Source organism: Callorhinus ursinus, unplaced genomic scaffold, assembly GCF_003265705.2.
Source record: "Callorhinus ursinus isolate GAN/ISIS: 27379988/994484 unplaced genomic scaffold, GSC_fseal_2.0 scaffold6, whole genome shotgun sequence".
NCBI classification, from domain to species: Eukaryota; Metazoa; Chordata; class Mammalia; order Carnivora; family Otariidae; genus Callorhinus; species Callorhinus ursinus.
In genome coordinates, this window is record NW_027397068.1 from 25117334 (window position 1) to 25137742 (window position 20409).

General features: G+C 37.1%; 1 protein-coding gene across 1 annotated transcript in view; it reads left to right on the forward strand.

Annotated features, from left to right (window-relative positions):
- Positions 1-15130: 15130 nt before the first annotated feature.
- LIN28B (lin-28 homolog B) overlaps positions 15131-20409 on the forward strand; it is a 124763-nt gene continuing 119484 nt past the window's right edge. The window contains exon 1 of the mRNA XM_073893492.1: positions 15131-15164. Coding sequence (XP_073749593.1) covers positions 15131-15164 — 34 coding nt within the window. The remainder of the gene's footprint in view (positions 15165-20409) is intronic.

Consider the following 20409-nt stretch of genomic DNA (forward strand, 5'->3'; position numbering starts at 1 on the left):
AAGCTTGGGGCGCCTGGGTGGCTCAGTTGGTTAAACGACTGCCTTCGGCTCAGGTCATGAGCCCCCTGCTTGTGTTCCTGCTCTCGCTGTCTCTCTCTCTCTGTCAAATAAATAAATAAAATCTTTGAAAAAAAAAATTTGTGCTTGCCTATCAAACTGACAAAAATCCTGAGGTTTGACACTCTTTTGGCAAGGCTGTGGACAAGCCACTACTCTCATACACTGCTGTGGGAGTGTAAAAGGGGCACGTTTAGAGAGTTGAAATGAAAACAGAAAAAGTGCAGATTAACAGATTTAAGCAGATGCTTAACGACTGAGCCACCCAGGCGCCCAGGCAAGCACAAATTTGTCATAATTTTTATGAAAGCTAAACTCTCTACCCAGTTTTCATTTTTCTCTTCTATATGTGAGGGAGAGTCCAATAGATACCTCATAATCTGGGTGACAGTGCTTCCTTTATAAACTTTTAATTTTGAAAAGATAAATTATATTTGTGATAGGTATACAGAATTCTAAAGCAAACATTTGTGACAAGTATTGAGTGCTATAATACTGAAAACTAGGCTCTTTACATATTTATTCTTTATACTGATACTATATCTTTTTCTATAATAATGGGGGAAAACTGATGTGAGGAGCAACCGGCTGACTCAACTGGAATAGCATGCAACTCTTGATCTCGGGGTCGTGAGTTAAGCCCCATGTTGGGTGTAGAGAATACAAAAAAAACCACAAAAAACCTTAAAAAAACACAAGAGTTTATACCTATTTTTTTTTAAAGATTTTATTTATTTATTTGACAGACATACAGCGAGAGAGGGAACACAAGCAGGGGAAGTGGGAGAGGGAGAAGCAGGCTTCCTGCCGAGCAGGGAGCCCAATGAGGGGCTCGATCCCAGGACCCTGGGATCATGACCTGAGCCGAAGGCAGATGCTTAACGACTAAGCCACCCAGGCGCCCCTCTACCTATTTTTCTAAAAACTGATGTGGATCTAATCAGTTCTCTGCAGAAAGATATTCATTTTTTAATTTTTAAAAAAGATTTATTTATTTATTTATTTATTTGGAGAAAGAGCACATGAGGGTGAGCAGGGGGAGGGGCAGAGAGGGAGGGAAAGAAAGAGAGAGAGAGAACCTCAAACAGGCTCCATGACACGGGGCTTGATCCCATGACCCTGAGATCACCACCTGAGCCAAAACCAAGAGTCAGACACCCAGCCGACTGAGCCACCCAGGCGCCCAGAAAGATAGTCATTTTTCAGCGAAGAAGCAAAATCATCTACTTCTAATAATGATACCTTAGGGGTTTAATTGCTCCCCCTCCGAAAGATGTTGCAGTCCTAACCCCCAGTACCTGCAAATGTGACCTTACTTGGAAACAAGAGTCTTTGCAGATGATCAAGTTAAGATGAGGTCATTAGGGTGGGCTCTAGCAAACAAATACATTACTGTTCTTTCCTTTTTAAAGATTTATTTATTTATTTTGAGAGAGAGAGAGAGGCAAGAGCACATGAGAAGGGGGAGGGCCAGAGGGAGAAGCAGGTTCCTCGCTGAGCAGGAAGCCTGATGCGGGACTCGATCCCGGGACTCCAGGATCATGACCTGAGCCGAAGGCAGTCGCTTAACCAACTGAGCCACCCAGGCACCCTATTCTTTCCTATTCTTAAACTCTATTTTAAAATTGTTTGAGGGGCACCTGGGTGGCTCAGATGGTTAAGCGTCTGCCTTTGGCTCAGGTCATGATCCCAGGGTCCTGGGATTGAGCCCCACCTCGGGCTCCCTGCTCAGCAGGGAGCCTGCTTCTTCCTCTCCCTCTGCCCTCTCCCAGCTTGTTCTCTTTCTCAAATAAAAATCTTAAAAAATAAATAAATAAAATTTGTTTTAGAACAGGAAAATAAATATGTAAAGAGCCTAGTTTTTAGTATTGTGACACCCAATACTTGTAATTCATAAGCAAAAGGACATGATATCTAGCCTTTACTTTCAATACTCTAGTCATTTTTTTTTTAAGGTTTTATTTTTAGGGACGCCTGGGTGTCTCAGTCAGTTAAGCATCTGCCTTCGGTTCAGGTCATGATCCCAGGGTCCTGGGATGGAGTCCTGCTTTGGGCTCCTTGCTGGGCAGGGAGCCTGCTTCTCCCTCTGTCTCTGCCTGCTTCTTCCCCTGCTCGTGCTCTCTCTCTCTCTCTGATAAATAAAATCTTTTTAAAAAAAAAAAGGAGATTTTATTTTTAAGCAATCTCCACACCCAATGTGGGGCTCGAATCCACAACCCGGAAAATAAGAGTCACGTGCTCCACCAGCTGAGCCAGCCAGGCACCCCTTATACCCCAGTCATTTAAAAGGGGGAGGGGATGAGACATAAGACACTGCAACTGCATTTGTATTTTCTAAATATCTTGTTAATTATTTGCTTGAAAATGTAATCAGGGAGCATTCTTATGCACTTACTAAAAAAACAACATTTTTCTGGGGCCCTTGGCCAGCTCAGTCAGTAGAGCATACAACTCCTGATCTCAGGGTTGTGAGCTCGAGCCCCACATTGGGTACAGAGATTACTTAAAAATAAAATCTTTCAAAGTAAATAAATAAATATTTTTTAAAAAATTTTTTTCTGAAACTAATACAATGCTGTATATTAATTTTTTTAAAGATTTTATTTATTTTTGACAGAGTATAAGCAGGGGAAGCAGCAGGCAGAGGGAGAGGGAGGGGTAGGCTCCCTGCTCAGCAGGGAACCCGATGTGGGACTCGATCCCAGGACCCTGGGATCATGACGCGGGCCGAAGGCAGATGCTTAACCATCTGAGCCACCCAGGTGCCCCCAATGCTGTATATTAATTATACTTCAATAAAAAATAAAAATAAAAAACAATATTTCTTTCACACCCACTATGTGCCAGGCACTGTTGCAGGCATTGGAAATATTAAGAATAGTAAGATAGTAATAATAGAGATAGTAGAGTAGTAAGATAGAGCCTGTTCTCTCAGGGAGTAATTATCAGAAATAATTGTAAGAGTAAAGTAATAAAGTAAGTAGTAAGTAAAAGTAGTAAGTAAAGTAAAGTAGTAAGATAGAGCCTGTTCTCTCAGAGAGTAATTATCAGACATAATTGTAAGAGTAAAGTAACTTATCACCATAGCCCCAGTTAGAAAAATATATTTTTGGGGGCGCCTGGGTGGCTCAGTCAGTGAAGTGTCTGCCTTCAGCTCAGGTCATGGTACCGGGGTCCTGGGATCGAGTCCCGCGTCAGGCTCCTTGCTCCGCGGGGAGCCTTCTTCTCCCTCTCCCCTGCTGCTTCCCCTGCTTGTGCTCTCTCTCTCTGTCAAATAAATAAATAAAATCTTAAAAAAAAAAGGAAAATATATTTTTAGAGAGAAATTGCCAAGAGCCATACACAAATAATGAATTCATTTGCCTTTAACTTTCTCTTGTAGCTTTTTATCCACTCTCAATCATACTAAGATATTCTTTAGCAAGTGCTTAGTCTATCGAAGTTCCTTATCTCCCCTTCCTGGCACCTGATATGAAATTACACATTAAATAACATAATGTCCTTTTTTATGATTTTATTTATTTTTTGACAGAGAGAGAGAGACAGCGAGAGAGGGAACACGAGGAGGGGGAGTGGGAAAGGGAGAAGCAGGCTTCCGGCTGAGCAGGGAGCCCGACGTGGGGCTCGATCTCAGGACCCTGGGATCATGACCCAAGCTGAAGGCAGATGCTTAACGACTGAGTCACCCAGGTGCCCCAATAATGTCCTATTTTTCATTTTAGTGACAGCAGCATGATGCCATGATGATAATTAATTTGAAATCAAAAAGGAAAATTACCTCTTGATTTGCCTGGGGTATTGATTCTAGATTATGTTTTAATGTTTTAATTTTTATTTTCTATTGGCAATTCTTCTCAGGACTTCACATAGGTATTACATAAATATACCTAAAGTCTAATAAAGCACCTGAAAGACACACTTATTAAAAGAAAATAAAGCCCACTCTATAAGTGCATCATTTGTAAGCTCTACTCATAAATAAAAAATTGCCATAATGCTTTTAAGTCAAAGTATATCATATTTCAGATGGTGATATATAATTAATTGCTGTTTTTCATTTCTAGTGATCAATGTCTGCATCCTTTTCCACTAAATTATATTTGGAATCATAGTATAAAATATATAGCATTATAACAATCAATTGCAATCGATTGATACAATGGTTATAACTAAGAATTGCATCTAAAAGAATCTTTGTACCACTCTGCACTACTCAGTGTGTAACGTTAAGAAATACTTTATGTACTCGCCAATGAGAAAGCATCTTTAAAGTCAGTCACATTCTACACAGGCTCAATGGAAAGTTGGGCAGCCATTTAGGGAATTTGCCAAAAGAAGCCAATCTGGAAAATTCTTCGGGGGGTCACAATGGGCTTTTGCTTCTGATCGGTTTGTCTGCACTTATTTCATCCCCAGGTCAGAAACATTTTTTTCTAGACTGTGGTTATCCCTGAGAGATGAACTGGTTTCCTAATCCTAACTCAGGAACTGGGAAGGGAGAATATGGTCATCATTACAAGTAATGCTTTAGAAATTTGCTTTTTAGTCACAGGTTATCCAGCTAACTGGCCTTTATTAGTCATGTTCAAAGTTCTCCACTTTTGTTTTTATACTATATACATATATATATATTTTAAGATGCCTGGCTTTTAGTTTACTGAAATATTTAACCCCTTTAATCAGTTCCACTGAATACAGATCTTCCTGGACATACGATGGGGTGATGACCTGATAAACCAATTCCAAGTTGAAAATATCATAATTCGAAAATGCAGTTAATACAACTAACCTACGAAACATCATAGCTTAGCCTAGCCTACCTTAAATGGGCTCAGAATACTTGCATTAGCCCATAGTTGGGCAAAATTATGTAACGCAAATCCTATTTTATAATAAAGTGTTGAATATCTCATGTAATTTACTCAAAGTGAAAAAGTGAAGTACTCAAAGTGAAAAACACAGTGGCTGTATGGTTACAGAATCGTTATAAGTGAATCTGTTACTCCTTGAGATCCCTTGACTGATAGGGAGGTGGGGGGTCGGGTGGGCTGCAGATTGCTGCAGAGAGAGAGAATCTGTAACATAACCCTAGCCCTGGAAAAGATCAAAACTCAACATTCTGAAGAACGGTTTCTACTGAATGCCTATTGCTTTCTCACCACCTTGAAGTCGAAAAATGGTTAAGTTAAATCATGTAAGTCAGGGACTGTCTGTAGTCTACATTGGATCTGTCCCGATCACCGGCTATGTGTCAGACAGTGGTTGACCAGGACTATTTGGTTCTGAGAGTATAAAGAGAAATTTTGAGGAGAAAGACCTATGAAGTCATGAAATAGAAAATAATAGGAGAAAAGGCAATGATATTTTGGGAAGATATACCAAAATACCAAGGTTAGGTATGCACATAACAGTATTTTGGGCCACAGATCTTTTGGTACTTTGTGAGATAATTAATGTTTGTATTCAATTTGAGGTGGAGTAATTACTGTTTACTAAAGTACAATATGGAACACAGCTGCTAGTAGGTTCCCCAAACTCTGACACTCAATGGATTCTGAGATACATACAATTATTACTCGGAAGGGCACACTTAGCAATGCACTATTGCGTGGTACCTCCAGAGCGTTTGTTAGTTAAGCGGAAGACGACCCGGGTTGAGGATACGATTTGATAACCTTCTTACAGTTTCGCTCCCACCTCCCTCCAGGCGCACCCCAGGGATCAGGCGCTGCGCGCTGTGGGATCAGAGTGACAGTCCCGGACACTCGAAGCCTTCACTAGAGCAGCCGGCGGCGACGACCGGGCTCGTCCACACCCCGCGCGGGGACGCGCCCTTCGAACGGTGGGAGGCGGCGCGCGTCCCCCGGAGCAGGCGGGGAAAGCTCTGCCACCGCCGTGCACGCCAGCCCGGCCCAAGAATGAATGGAAAGTTCAATCTCGCGCGCTCGGCGCGGGCAGCCAATGACGCGGCCGGGAGCGGCGGCGGGCAGGTGTGCGCGTGCCGCCGCCTGACGCAGGGCTCGAGCCGAGGAGCCTGCTGCCGCCGCCGCGCCCCGCGGCCCCCTTCCGCCCCCAACCCGGCCCCCTCCTCCCCGCGCCCAGCCACCCGCCGGGCTGCGGCGGCGGAGCGGCGGCGACAGCAGATTCCGCGCCCGGCAGCCGAGCGCCGCCCTCGCTCCCCGGCCCCTCCGCACCGCGTCCCCCCTCCGGCTCACAATGTGCTGACCCTCCCGGCCCCGCCGCGCGCATCCCGGGTCTCCGGCCGCCGCGCTCCCTCAGGAAGTGACAGGCCCCTTCCTCCGCCCCGTCCCCCCGGACTGAACGCCACACACGTACTCACACCCTCTCCCCCGCTCACACCCGGGCTAGCGACGCGACCATGAGGCCCCGGAGGTAAGCAGTCCGCCCCGCAGCCGGGCGAGTGCGAGTGGGGCGGGGTGCGCGCGCGGGTGCGGACGCCGCTCGCGGCCCCGGGTCTGGCACGTGAGCAACGTCGAGGGGAGCTCGGTGCCGAGGAGCAGGAAGAAAGGCGGAGGCGCGAGCTCCAGGCAGGGGAAAGGACACGGCAAGGTGGGAAAGTGACAGGTCTCGCAGCAAGTTGTTGTGCGGGAGCCGGAGCTGCGTCCTTCCTTCGCCGGCCCTGATTTATTGCCCCCGTGTTACCACTGAGATGCGGGCGGTCGATGTACTTCCGGGTTCACACCTTTCACTCCCCGCTCCGTGCCGCTGGGTCGGCGCTCGGTGCCGCCGCTGCGGCGCCAGCGCGGTCGCCCAGTGTCTCCGCCGCGGTCGCCGCCCGGCGGTCGGAGCCAGCTGGAAGCGGGAAGGCCGGGCAGGGAGGGGGCGCGGGCGACTCGGGTCGCAATGGTACGGCGCCGGCTGGGGTCCTGGCGGCCGGTTCCCGCAGCGGGTGCTGGCGCCTCGGACACGCGGGGCCGCACCAGCAGAGGGCGTCCGCACCTGCCCTTCGCGCACTCCGCCAGCGGTGCTGCTTTGTAGCAGGCAGGCGTCGGGGATCCTTTCTGCTTCGGTAGCGGTGGTGTAAATTAATGAATTAAAACTAAGGATTTGAGGAGAACGGAGAAAAACCCACTTGGAGTTAGGTTGCTTCTGAAAAGAAAAAAACCCGATGCATTTGCAGGAGCATTAACTGACTACTGACTGGAACATCGGAAGCGGGTGCATTACGAGGATTTGTACTCCAAAACTTTTTTTTTTTAATTGCACGTTGGTAAATATTGAGTGTTTTCGAGTAACATCTTACAGTATGTATTTAGTGTCCTCATTGCGGAAATTTCTTAAATGTAAGTAATAGTCCGCCATTTTGAATTGTTTCATGTAACACAGACTGAAATCTTAGGTTCCTGTGTTTCTTTGAGTTCCTTTCTGCTCTTTCTGTGGATTTGTTTTCATCGATAGGTTTTTAAGGTTACCAGGTATGATTACTGTTCATAGAACTAAATTCTCCAGTGAAGATTTTTATATCTACAATTGTTAATGCAAGGGAAAAATAAATTATAATTGTGTTTTATTGTTTTTATTTCTTAGTCACAAATATTGTGGAAGTTAAAATTATACATGACAACTAATGTTAGAATGAATTTAAAACATTTTATAATATCGTTGGATTTTTGTGATTTTTACTCCGATAAAAAAAAATTCTCATGTTTCCTTTTTTGTCCAGATTATTACCATAGTTGGCTAGGTGATAATGTAAAAATGCTTTCTGAAATGCATTTGTTGGTATAGCAAATTTTTAAGTCCAACAATAAGTTATGAAACATCACAATTTAATTTTATAAAAGATTTAAAATTTAAAATTAAATTCTTGGAAATTTATGACAGCTTATGTGATTTTTCAAAATATAAATTTGCAATAAAATTTATGCCATTTTTTTTCCTGCTACGGCTGTGCACACATCTGAGAGAGGAGTCATACTATAAATTAACAACAGAACATGTAATAATCAGTATTCCATTTAGATTAATAATTAGACACTTGTCCATTTGGGGGAGAATTCTTGCTTCCCAAATTCTTTATCTCTGAATGTATGAAATAGGACAATACAGCATGCCTAAATTTACTAAACAGCTTCAGGAATTAAACTCACACAGGCCTCTTTCTAGTACTTGGTAGGGAGGGGAAGATAATACAAATGAACAAAATGCTTTATTTGAGTTATCTATTTTACAAATAGGATCCACTAATCATTGCTTGATAATAAAATGTCAAGAATTTAAGTATCTGGATCAATTTGTAATGCATATTGGTTATAAGACCTGTTTATAGGTGCTTCTCTGCTAACAGATCTGGAACCAAATGACTCAAGGATCAGTTCTCATTAATTCTTGTCCAGTTGTAGTATCTTATTATCTGTCTGTGCCAAACTTCTCTCAGAAACAATGAAAAATTTGTTGTGAAATTAATGAGGATTTAAATTAAAAATCTGTGTTATGGGGAAATACACTATACTTTGTAAGTGAAGCAAATTGAGTATTAATGTGGTAGTGCTCAAAGTCAGTCTTCAGAATGATTTAAAATGTGTTGCACATGTAAATTCCAAAAAACACCAGGATTTTAGTAAATATAGTGGTTTTAAAGTTTTTTTTAACCCTATTCACTCTGAAGAAAAAGATTAAGCAGATCTTACCTCTCTGATAGTTTGCTACTATTTGCTATCTGATCATGTATAACTTTTTTTGGTATTTGTAACATGCTGCTATCATAATTTACAAACTGATTAAAGGAAAATAAGTTATTTAATAAAACATATATGCAAAATATATGCTCGGGTTTAGAACTGATGTCTCTTTAAAATAAAATGCTATTAAACAATATTGGGGACTATATTAGAAGGCTCCAGTCAGAAAATGACCTTTTAATGTTTATCTTAATCCATAGTTGAGTTGATTTTAAAGAAAGGAAAGTGGAGATTCATAGATGAAACAAGTTAGAAGTAATTAAAACTGTTGATTATGAAAGGGGCAAAATTTTGGTCAGCTAAAGAGTTTTCTTATTTGATAATTTTTAAATCTCAATTCCTTTTGAAATTCTGTAAGTCCACAAATGCCCAAAGTTTTAATGTTTAAATGCTTAGAACCTGTACCTAATCTTCTTGCCTTCTAAAGGAACTGTATTATCTTTTCAAATAAGTACTGTTTTTTTTGTAAGTACTGTTTTTGTTGAACCACAAGAAAAAAAGAATTTCTAGCTTGCTACTCAGAACAATGAAAATTCCTTACATTAAAAAATTAAGATTGATTCATATGAACATATCTAGGAATATATGAAATATAGATTCACATTGGTTTGCCCACTGTGTACATGTATACTGTGTTGTAGTTCTCGCACAGAATGACTCTATAAAGTCGCTGACCATAGTGCTGAACCAAGACAGCCATATTGGTCACTGCTAAATCTGACTGAAAACTGTACACAGAAATTGTATAGAGGTTCAATTGCATCATCACTGTAGGAAATATATACATTATATTTCATACATACTTTTTTATGTATTCTTTTTATCCAACTGTATTGAAATGAACCAGAAATTGTGATAGAGAAATTTTATTTCTTAAGTATATTAATTTACTGTATAAAATTGATTTTGAATAATGTCAGTAAAATCAATGGGATCAATGCTAGAGGTTTTTCCTTTCTTTGAAAGCTGCCACTTAGATGAAGACAAGATTTTTAAAACCAATTTAAGCAACCAGTGAATTCTCTCAAAAACTACACTTTCAGTTGATACCACTATAAGTTTGAGTAGGAACTTGATATTTGCATTTTTATTCAGGTTTATATTCTGGCACTATCAAAATCAACATGACAACATGTGATTATTGAAATTGATAAAGTTGGAAATCACTCAACTAAATTCTACTTAGAAACAATAATATAAGCAATTTCTAGAGAAAGAGAAAAATATAAATTTTGAAATTATAATGATCTTGATCTAGCACTTTGAGGAAATTTTCTATTGTCTGAAACAGGATAAACACCAGGCTGTCGTTGCCTACAATATTACTGAGTTCTACATTCTGTGAAATGAACACTGGTGTGAAACCTTTGTAGAAATTACCTGAAAAGGAATGTTGTAATACGTTTAATATTTCAGTAAAAAGTACTATTTTAGGCATAGAACTTTGACATTATTTTCCTAAAAATAGAATGGATTGATATGCAGGATCATCAAATTAAGGGTCAAAGGTGACAAACCAGGACAAAGGGCATGCAGCTCATTTTCAAGCAATCAGTTTCTAGTTTTTTCATGGCTGAACAAAAGCTTAATTATATAGAAAAAAGGACTTAGTGTTGAATGACCAGTTCTAGTGGTGGAAAAACATGTTTTAAATTTGCTACATATTTCAAATCACTATTTTTTATTTGGGGATGCAAGAACCAAAATGCTACTTTTATATTTTTCAAACATTCTTTTATGTAACATTTTTTTCAGACTCTACAAAAACATTTCAATGAAAATATTCTATGCTGTAAAGGCTAAAAGCAGATTTTACTTTTTTTGTAGTTTTAAATTTTTGAAAAAAATCTGTAAATTAGGTTTTATCTTTTTGCATTAGTCTTTTAGTATATAATTTCTGCTAGTTAAAATCCTATTATTTTTATTTAGTATTACATTTATTACACCATTAGATCATTGGCAGTGATGTAAGAGTGAGCAGCCTCTAAAACATTTCTTGATCTTTGTTAAATGTTTATTGAAAGTATTTTAAATGCACTGAAAGTTCTCATTTAGTTGTTAATCTCTTGTGATATAAATTTTTAACCACTAATGTTGTTTATTAAAACTTAAAATGTATTATCAAATAAAATTGTTTTGTTAATACTGTAACTAACTAGAAGTGTTTAGGTTTATTTAGAGTCATTTTTGCTTACTATATCAAGAAGCTTCTCTAAAGTTTTCATCTTACAGTTATGGTGGGCCTTCCAAGTATATGTGATTAGCTTCATTAAGACAGGAATTTTGCCATTATTTTGAGCTTTATTACATAAAACTATTGTTTCTTATGGTGAAAAATAGAGTTTTCATTAGCAGAACCAGCTGCTGTGCCTTAATTGTGTTACAACATTCACATTCAAGTTAAAGAATTGTTTACCAATTAACATTTAACATTTGTGCCATAGTGCCTTTAAACAGTATTGACAGTTTGCCAGTTGAATTAAATTATTATTTATTGAAGTTTTTTATTTTCCAGAATAAATTTTTTTTTACTATAGTGTTTGAAGAGAATGCTAGAGCTGCTTATATTTTATGTGAAACCAATAAAATTTGTTTGTAAAATGGTTGAGAAAGTTAAATTCATCTCTGTATTTCAGCTGTATTACAAATATTAGCCTCTAAGGTTAAATGTTTACATAATGTATTATAAATAATAAAAAGTAATGTATTATAATTTACTTCATAAATATAAAAATGCAATTTTAAAATGTTTTCTTAAAGTTATATAAATTCATTCTCTCAAGATAATGTTCTAAATATTTTAGTAAATGTGAATTTTCCTGTGTTAACATTCTAATACCAATGGTTTTTCAACTGTATAAAGAAGTCACATGTAAATATTTGTTTTACTTTAGTTCAAAGTAGGTTATTTTCTTTAATTTTTCTGTATCTATGTGTAGGTGAGAATATAGCATTTTCAATTTTATCTAAAATTGCAGTAGGATGTTCAGTTAAATTACAAAATGATTTATCCTGATTTTACTTAGGCAGCATTTGAATTTATCTATTGACTCAATTTGCAAAAAATAATTACAGTGAAGTGTTTTAATACATATTACCATTCTTTAGAGGACAGAGTAAGAAAACATTTTCATAAAGCACATACATTGACTTTAATATTGAATTTCTGCATCTAATATTTTATTTCAAATGTATATATGTTATATTTAAGTTACAACAAATATAATAATTATTGTGCTTTAGGCTTTACTCTGGTGTTTGTGTAGAATGTTTGCTATATGATCTAAAGTAGTCATTTTTTAAAAACCTTTTCTCCTAAATATTCTAAGAAGAAAAAATCACATTGTTGCCTATTTTGCTTTCCAAAGAATGTATTTAGTTCAATGATAATTGAGATATATTGTAAATAGATTAATTTCTGTTATAAGCCATAAAGTGAATATTTTATTTAGTAAACTATAATGTACTTTACACTTAGATTATTTTGAAAAATACTGATAATAGAAACAAAATTTGTTATTTTAGATATCCTTTTAAATGTTGAGAAATTGTAGTGATGAGAATAAGTAATGAAATAATTTTCCTTTTGTTATAGTGAATATTTTTTATTGCTAAATGTTTTTTGCCAACTTAAAGTAACTGTTTTTTTTAGAAGTAAAAACTAACATGATGTAAATTGAATTGAAATAAAGTTCTGAGTAATATGTAATAGCATTTTATTTTTATTTGTTACTACTCAATTCTTTGGGCTTAAGAACTTGGCAGTTTTTAAATAAGTTACTGTGTATAGTACAGTAGTAACCATTTTCTTTTACATTGAATAGTTGCAGTAGTGGATTAATAATATGTAAAATACTTGAGAAGAATATTGTTACATATTTTAATAGGAATTGTGAAATCTAAGAATGTAGTGAATAGTGTTAATAAGTTAAGCAATTTTATGATAGTGTATATTTAAAGTAAAATATTGAAATCACTTCACATGTATATATTTCACATTTGCAGTAGTCAAGTGATTAATTGCCGATTACATTCTCTTTTATTAAAAGGTGGTTTTAAGAAAATTTTGTATACAAGTCCATTTAATTCATAAAAGCCATCCTAGGAATAGTCAGCGGGGGTTCAGAAATTCATTAAGTCATTGATTCATTACAAAATATGTATCGAACACTAAAGAATGCTAGGATTACAATGATGAGCTAAATATACACAATTTCCTCCACCCCTCACCACCACAAAGCATAGCGTCAAGTTGGGACAGGGAACATTTTCATGGACTCTTACAGCCAATTACAGTACAGTATTACATGGTAGAGGCATTGTACTCAGTATGGAACAATAAGAAAAAGAGATCTAAGTGGAGATTTAAATGATTAAAAGATTATTCCAGTGAAGGAGCAGAGAAAGGTATTTTAGGATATTACAGTTTTAATTAGATTTTTGTTTTCTAAAATTTACCAAAAACTATAGTATCAAATGAAAATACCCATGTATGAAATTACAGAAAGCTGTTTTTGGAGTATTCATGCATTTAAAGGCTTATTTTTTATTCTTTATCATTACTTCATGTTAAAAAATAGTCACCTATAGTAAAGATAGGAACATTTAATATTTATCTCATTCCTAAAATAGTTTTTCAGTAAACACTGGGTGGATGGATTTTAATATCTATCTTTAAATTTAATTCTTTTTTTAACCTACTCTTGTTTTTGAAAAGTTTTAAACCATTACTTAACATCAATGAAATATATTAATGTCAAAATAATTCCATCTTACTTTTTCTTTTGAAAGGGATGATAATATTAAAACTGTCAATAACCAAAAAAATACCATATGTCAGGTTTGGATAGTGAAAAATCTGAATATCTTTATCACTCAAATCTGTAGTAGTATTTAGCTAACTTTCTTACACCATTTGATTTTCTCTTTATTAAACCTACCATTTATAATTAAATGAATTATTTGAAAAAATTTTTAGACAAATCCCTATTGACTGTTTTTACACAGTTTTCAAATATGTTGGTTTGAACTTTTCTGTAACTATAAGCACATAGAGAAGATTTAGCATAGGCTCTGTGCTATTGGAATAGGAAAACATGAGCTAGGGTTTTTGCTGAAATTTATGTACAATATTTAAATATACCCCCACTTAAACGAAATGTACAAAATAAAACTATAGGTTCAATATAAAGGAAAACTTTCGATAAGTTTTAATAATGAATTTTGTTAACTTTAGGGTCTGTCATTGTCTTCTGTCTTTTGGTTGTAAACACAGGATAACTGAAGGATTTAATGTGCAGAGGTTCACGTGCCTTTTGTTCACATTCTTCCTCTATTCTTTTCAAATCTTACTCATTGGGATTGTCATCCTTTGTAAGAAGAATCTTGGGTCAACATTCAGTAGAACTCTGCACTTGGAAAAGCTTCCATTTCGTTTTGAGAAGAAAATTAGATTGCAACTTAAAGAATTTACACATAATGGTTTATTTTTCGTGAGTTGATACAGTAGGTATAGTGTGTAAAACTTAGTTAAGGGAAGAAAGACAACCCTGGGTGGTAGTAGGTGAGTGGATGCATGTTCAAACCAAGCTATTTTCCAAACCTCAATAACTCTAAACCCAGGCAAAAAATAATTCAGTGGTCAGCAAGAGTTTCTCTTCCAATTGCTATACTTCATTACTGGATAACTTCTTTATTTCAAGTTTTACTGTGTCATGACATCTGCCAGTAGATATATTAGAAACATCAGTACTTACATTTTTGAAACGAGCTATTTTTGCTTTTTAAAATGTAGGTTCATATATCTTAGATACTTTTAATTAAATATACTTAATGATTAAGTGTATTACTATTAATTTTTTTCTCACAAAGTATGTGAATGTAATGGACCCAAACTGAATAGTACAGTACCACAATTATATTCTCATGATTTATCTTCTAAAATATATCTGAAGAGAATAGCCAAATAAGTTCATCAATAAAATGTTGTAAGTTAGGTTGATTTTTTAATGGAGGCTTAAAAAAATTGGATTTTTGAATTACAGTGTAAAACATTAAAAAAAATTAAAACTATTCTTCGTGAAAATGGGTCATGAACAATTAAGAGTAATCTTAATGATCTTGCTTAAGATGTTTTTTTAAACCAATGTCCTTTAATAGGAATGAAAGGCAAGTTTATGCCAATTGGTTATGTGATTTTGCTGGGTGAGTCTTAAATTGTTAAAAAAAAGTTTACAGGTCATGTCACAGAGTCAAACACCTAGGCATTTTATTGCTTTCTAATAAACCATTAAACTGAATAAGAGGCAATTAAATAGGCAATTAATGTAGTACTGACTTGAGCTCTCTGATTTTAGGTTCTTCAGAAGACGATGAGGTCATTCAACCAGGTTTCATCAGCCCCAGGTTAGTCTTTACTTTTTTTTTCCAATTAAATATTTAACTTGACTAAGGTTTTAAAAAGGTTATTCGAGGCATATAAGAAAACTTGACAGCCCTCAGGAATTCTCCACTTTGGCAAGATGGGTACCATATCCTACTGTACTCCAGATGATTTCATCTATAAACTGATACTCCCACCAGAATTGCATGGATGAAATATTCTAATTAACTCCTTTTTCTTCTGATTTTAGCAGTGTTGGATTTTGTGATTTCCTTTTCCATTTGTCATGCAAGATAAATAATAGATATTTAAATGCTTGTGGAGATTTGTGGCTTGTTGATTTTGTAACTCCCATATCAAAATAGGAACTGACAGATACCTGCTTGAATTAATTTAAAGATGACACTTGGTGCTATTTCCTGATAACTTACCATAACATAAATAGCACATTATATTAAACATTTTTCAGGAATTCAGGAAATTTTCTTAATCTAGGAAGCTCCATTTAGTTTGCTTTTCATTAGCATGTATGAAATTTGTTCCTCATTATACTGTAAAAATAAATCATTCGAACTTTTAACAATTTAAACCTAGACTTTTAAAAATATATATCCTTTTATTTATTTAGGTGTGCTATAAAACCTAGACTTTTGATACATAAATATTTACTTTTATTACTGAAATTAACTGAAAACTTATAACACTTTTCAATAACAATTCTATTTGATAATAGTGTAGTATTTTGGCTTCTGCTCTGCTGAATTTAGTGTCTTGGGTCTACTTTTGATTAATACTATTTTGAAAACACACTTAGCTGTAATATGACAAAGTTTATGAGCATTAATAAGTACAAATAAAAAGCTGTTATTTTATTATTAAGCTTATTAAATATAAGATTGTAGGTAGCAAGAGGAAGTAGTAGGGATCAAATCTTTAATGAAGAAGCCACTGATAGGCTCTGCCATTTGACAAACACTTGACTTTTCTCTAGAGTGAATCCTTTGACATGGAGATGATGCTTTTAATGAGTATCATGAAAAAGAAGATTCTGAAAAGTTGGTACAATATTTTCATTACCAACGAGTTGCCCCTTACTACTGATTATATTTTTTCTCTGGTGGCAGATTGGAGGCAGTCCAGAGGCCTTTTTCTTTTCTGTTGGGAAATAATGTTAACGCCAATGTGTTAAGTGACTGCAATAAAGTTTCATGTCTGTGTTTCCTTGTGATTAAAAAAGGGTTGGCCAGGGAGAGGTTCCACTTTGACCACAAGAAAGTTTATTTCCAGAGATTACATTTAAGCTGAAAGACTTGAACATTGACTGGTTCAGTCTCCTCACTTTGCAGATGAGGAAACTGAGGCTGAGAGTAGCTCAATGATTAGCCTAAGGTCATAAGGTTATTAAATGGGACCAGAGGGGCGCCTGGGTGGCTCAGTTGGTTAAGCGACTGCCTTCGGCTCAGGTCATGATCCCAGGGTCCTGGGATCGAGCCCCGCATCGGGCTCCCTGCTCGGCGGGGAGCCTGCTTCTCCCTCTGCCTCTGCCTGCCTGCCTGCCTACTTGTGCTCTTTCTCTCTCTCTGTCAAATAAATAAATAAAATCTTAAAAAAAAAATAAATAAATGGGACCAGAACTCTGGCCTCTAGTTTCTTTCTTTCTTTTCTTTTTTTTTTTTTAAATTTTATTTATTTTAAGTAATCTCTACACCCAACATGGGGCTCGAACTCACAACCCCCGAGATCACGGGTCCCATGCTCTACCAAACTGAGCCAGCCAGGCACCCCTGGTCTCCAGTATATAGTTAGATCTTTTTTCTCCACAGATTTGCTTCTTATATAGGTATCTTTAAAGCCTGAAGATTTCTTCTCACTTGCCTAATCTTTCACTCCTGCTTTCTTTCCATTTTCCCTCTACCTCTCCCTTTCCCCCAAATAAACTTAAAGTGAAGATATTAAAAGAAGTAACTTGGAAGCAGTCCACACTCTTATTTCAGCTTATTATTTCTTTTGATGAGATTAAGTTTTAAAGAATAAACTTTCATTCATTACTTTGGGAGACAGGGAAAGACTTGTATGTTTACATTATTTAGTGTAATTTCTACAGACTGAAAATATTCACTGCAAAAATATCTTTAAATTATGAAGAATACATGTTCAAGTAGTACAGGTGAAAAATATGACTCATCTTTCAAATAAATCATGAAGCTTCTTTTTGTGCTATTTTGGGCAAAGTAATGTAATGCTTATTACTAAATGATTTTTCAAATCTATTGCTGTTCCAATTAAAATCATTTAAGGAAGTATTGAGCACAATTCAGAAAATATTTGGGGGGAGCAATAATAAAATTATATTCCTCCTTTTCATTGGGGGAGAAGTATGTTAATAGGATTTTTTTCTATTCCATTTTTTTTGAAAGTTTCTACAAAATGGTGGTCTTAAAATAATGCCCCTTTTCTGAATTAATTGTGTTACTTTAGATACTTTGCTGAAACATAACTGACCAAAAGGAAAGAAGGTTATTTTTGAAATATGAAGGCAATTTGTGTGGAAAACTTAAACTTTATGCTAATCGGTTCCTGTTTTTCCATAATTTAATTATACCTGGGGAAATGTGTAAAGATATTTAAGGAAGAATTTTAAGAGATTTTTACAGCTGTGTAAAAATTCTCAAATTGGAACAACTGTGTTTAAGCCAGAGCATTTTGCTTCCAGATAAGGAAATTAAATGAGAACGGAATTTTGCTTTTTGGAAACAAAAACAAAATACCCCCCCAATTCTGAAGTGCCTCTACTATAAGACCAGCGCACCCAGGCGAGTACTCTTTCATTTGACTCCGTATTGTAAGAATTTCAAGAAAAGTTATTTGCCAGTAGTTTGCTGAAACACAGTGAGTGGGAGGGATCGGGAACAGTTTGCCCGACGTGTGGGTCTGCTGCTTTTGGGCGGGAAACCTCACCCGGGGCTCCAGAGCTGGTTCCCTAAAATCATCCCCAGCCGCCCCTCCACCCCCTTCCCCGCATAAGTCTTTTCCTGATCCTCCAAAGGCGCATTGCCACGTTTTCCTGGCTTCCCGAAAGGACGGCGCCAGGGTTCTGTCTGAAGACAGCTCCATTTTAGGTTTAGCCTGGTGGGGGAGTGGGGGTGGGGGTGGTGGTCAGTCTCTGGGGTTCTGATTCAGCGTCCCCCTTGACTTCTCTTAGAAAGCGGAGACTGACATCTCACAGATAAAGGGACCAAATTATAAGTGCTATACATCTGGAAATGCAGTAAAAGTAGTAGATTGTGCCAAGTGTTGCCTTCATAATAGTGAAGGCAAGGGTTTCTTTTGTTTGGTGTTCTTGGGTACAAAACGACAAATTTAAAAGCCCCTTATTAGTGAGAAATCACCAGCCTTCTTTGGAACGGTTTGACTTCTGGAGAGGCTGTGGTGATGTGATGAATAAAGGGAAAGGTGACTGGGGAGAGAAAGGGGAGAGGACGTTGCTGGGGCGGGAGGTGGAGGGAAAGGGCGGATCTGCTGGCCTGGGGGTCCTGGCGACCCTGGGGCGCAAGCTGCGCGGGAAGACTCGCGGCTGCGAAGGCAGCGCTGGGGCTGCAGACCCCGGCCTTATTTGCCGGGAGGGGAGAGCGCGGGTGGAGTCGCTCGCCACAGTGCCACGGCCCCTCCTCCTAGTTTTAAGAAGAACCGAAGCATTGTTTCTGCTGTAATAGAAGTCATTCATTGCTTATAGTTGACAACCACTTCGGTGGCTCTGGCACCTTTTTCGGTTCCTTGCATTGTACTCTTGGAGTTTTTGAAAAAAAGAAAGAAAGAGAGAGTAAAAGAAAGAAAGAAAGAGAGAAAGAAAGAAAACGACCAGTAAAATGTGTACTTCGTTTTTTTAAATGAAGAAATCTTAGATTGTGATGAGCAACAGGCATATGATAGGTTAATTCCTTAATTTTTCTCCCCAGTGTGTTGATGATTCTTTGTAACTACTTGAACTCATTTTTGAAACATTTTGAAAGAACTATGATAAATTAAGCTACTAAAACATTTGGCTTTCACAAAACATGCGTTTTGAGTCAAGCACAGGTCTTTCTGGCACTGAAAACAAGTAGGAAATGAGAAAAAAATTAAAACCAGAAGACTTCAGGAAGGTGACAAATTGGAAAGCATTCTAGGAGATTCATAGGACTATTTTATGTGAAAGAAGCACTCTAAGAGCTTAAAGAGATTATGGTCAGTTTTATAAAAGGCTCTAAGTCTCAAAAGATTGTGGGGGAGGTAGGCAGAAAAGACGAATCTATTTAAACGACAGCACCCTATCCCTGAAAGAGTGATATTTTCTGTCTCACTGTGTCTCCTTCCTTCACTGCTCTCCCTTCCCAATTTCCTCCCCTCCTCCTCTTTTTTCTTCCCTTCTCTCCCTCTGTCTTTCCCCCACCCCCAGGTATGTACACGGATTTGCCTTAAATTCTTTGTGAATGAATGTTAGAGGATTTCTCAGAGTTCCCAGTTGGAAAAAGCCTTCTACACAACTTGAAAGGCTGATGTCCCTCTCAGGAAATGAATGAGTCGATAACCTCTGACACCAGTGACCAGTCCAGTGAACCCTACCTTAATTCCACTAATACTGGAGGCCCCCAATCAGGCAAGGCTGTGACTCTCATAACCATACCATTCAATGTGATTCAGTTACGGTATTTCACACTTTTCATATATAGATTGATAGGTTTGAATCTCATCAAATTTAATAATCAGCAAGGGTTTCAGAATCCACCTACATATTGTTTCTGATTTTATGATCATTAAACTATTTTCTAATTAAAAATAAACTTACAGATAAAATATTGTTTACCATAAATGTGTGTTGGTGACAACACTAGACTATACTGGTCTGTGAATTTTATGATAATTACTTTCATATAAATAGTAGCACTTACCCTCAATTTCCATGAATACTTTTCAGATTATTTTTCTGTTACCAGATGTTGATTTTTTTCAGATGTTAATTTTTTTTATCAGAAGTTGATTTTTAAAAGTAATTCATTTAAGATATAAAAAACATATAACTTATTTTAAATTAGTTTTTTTCTATTTCATATTATGTGAAATGTTTCACCTGAAATGCCATCTTAAAGTTACTTCATTATAGGTCAGTGTAATCAGTTGATTTCTACTATTAAAACAATGCCTAAAACTGTTTTGTTAGCAAATAATTTTTTTGAGCGCTTTTGTTGTTACTCTTGCAAAATCCTTTGGATTTTTACACTTTTGCTTTCC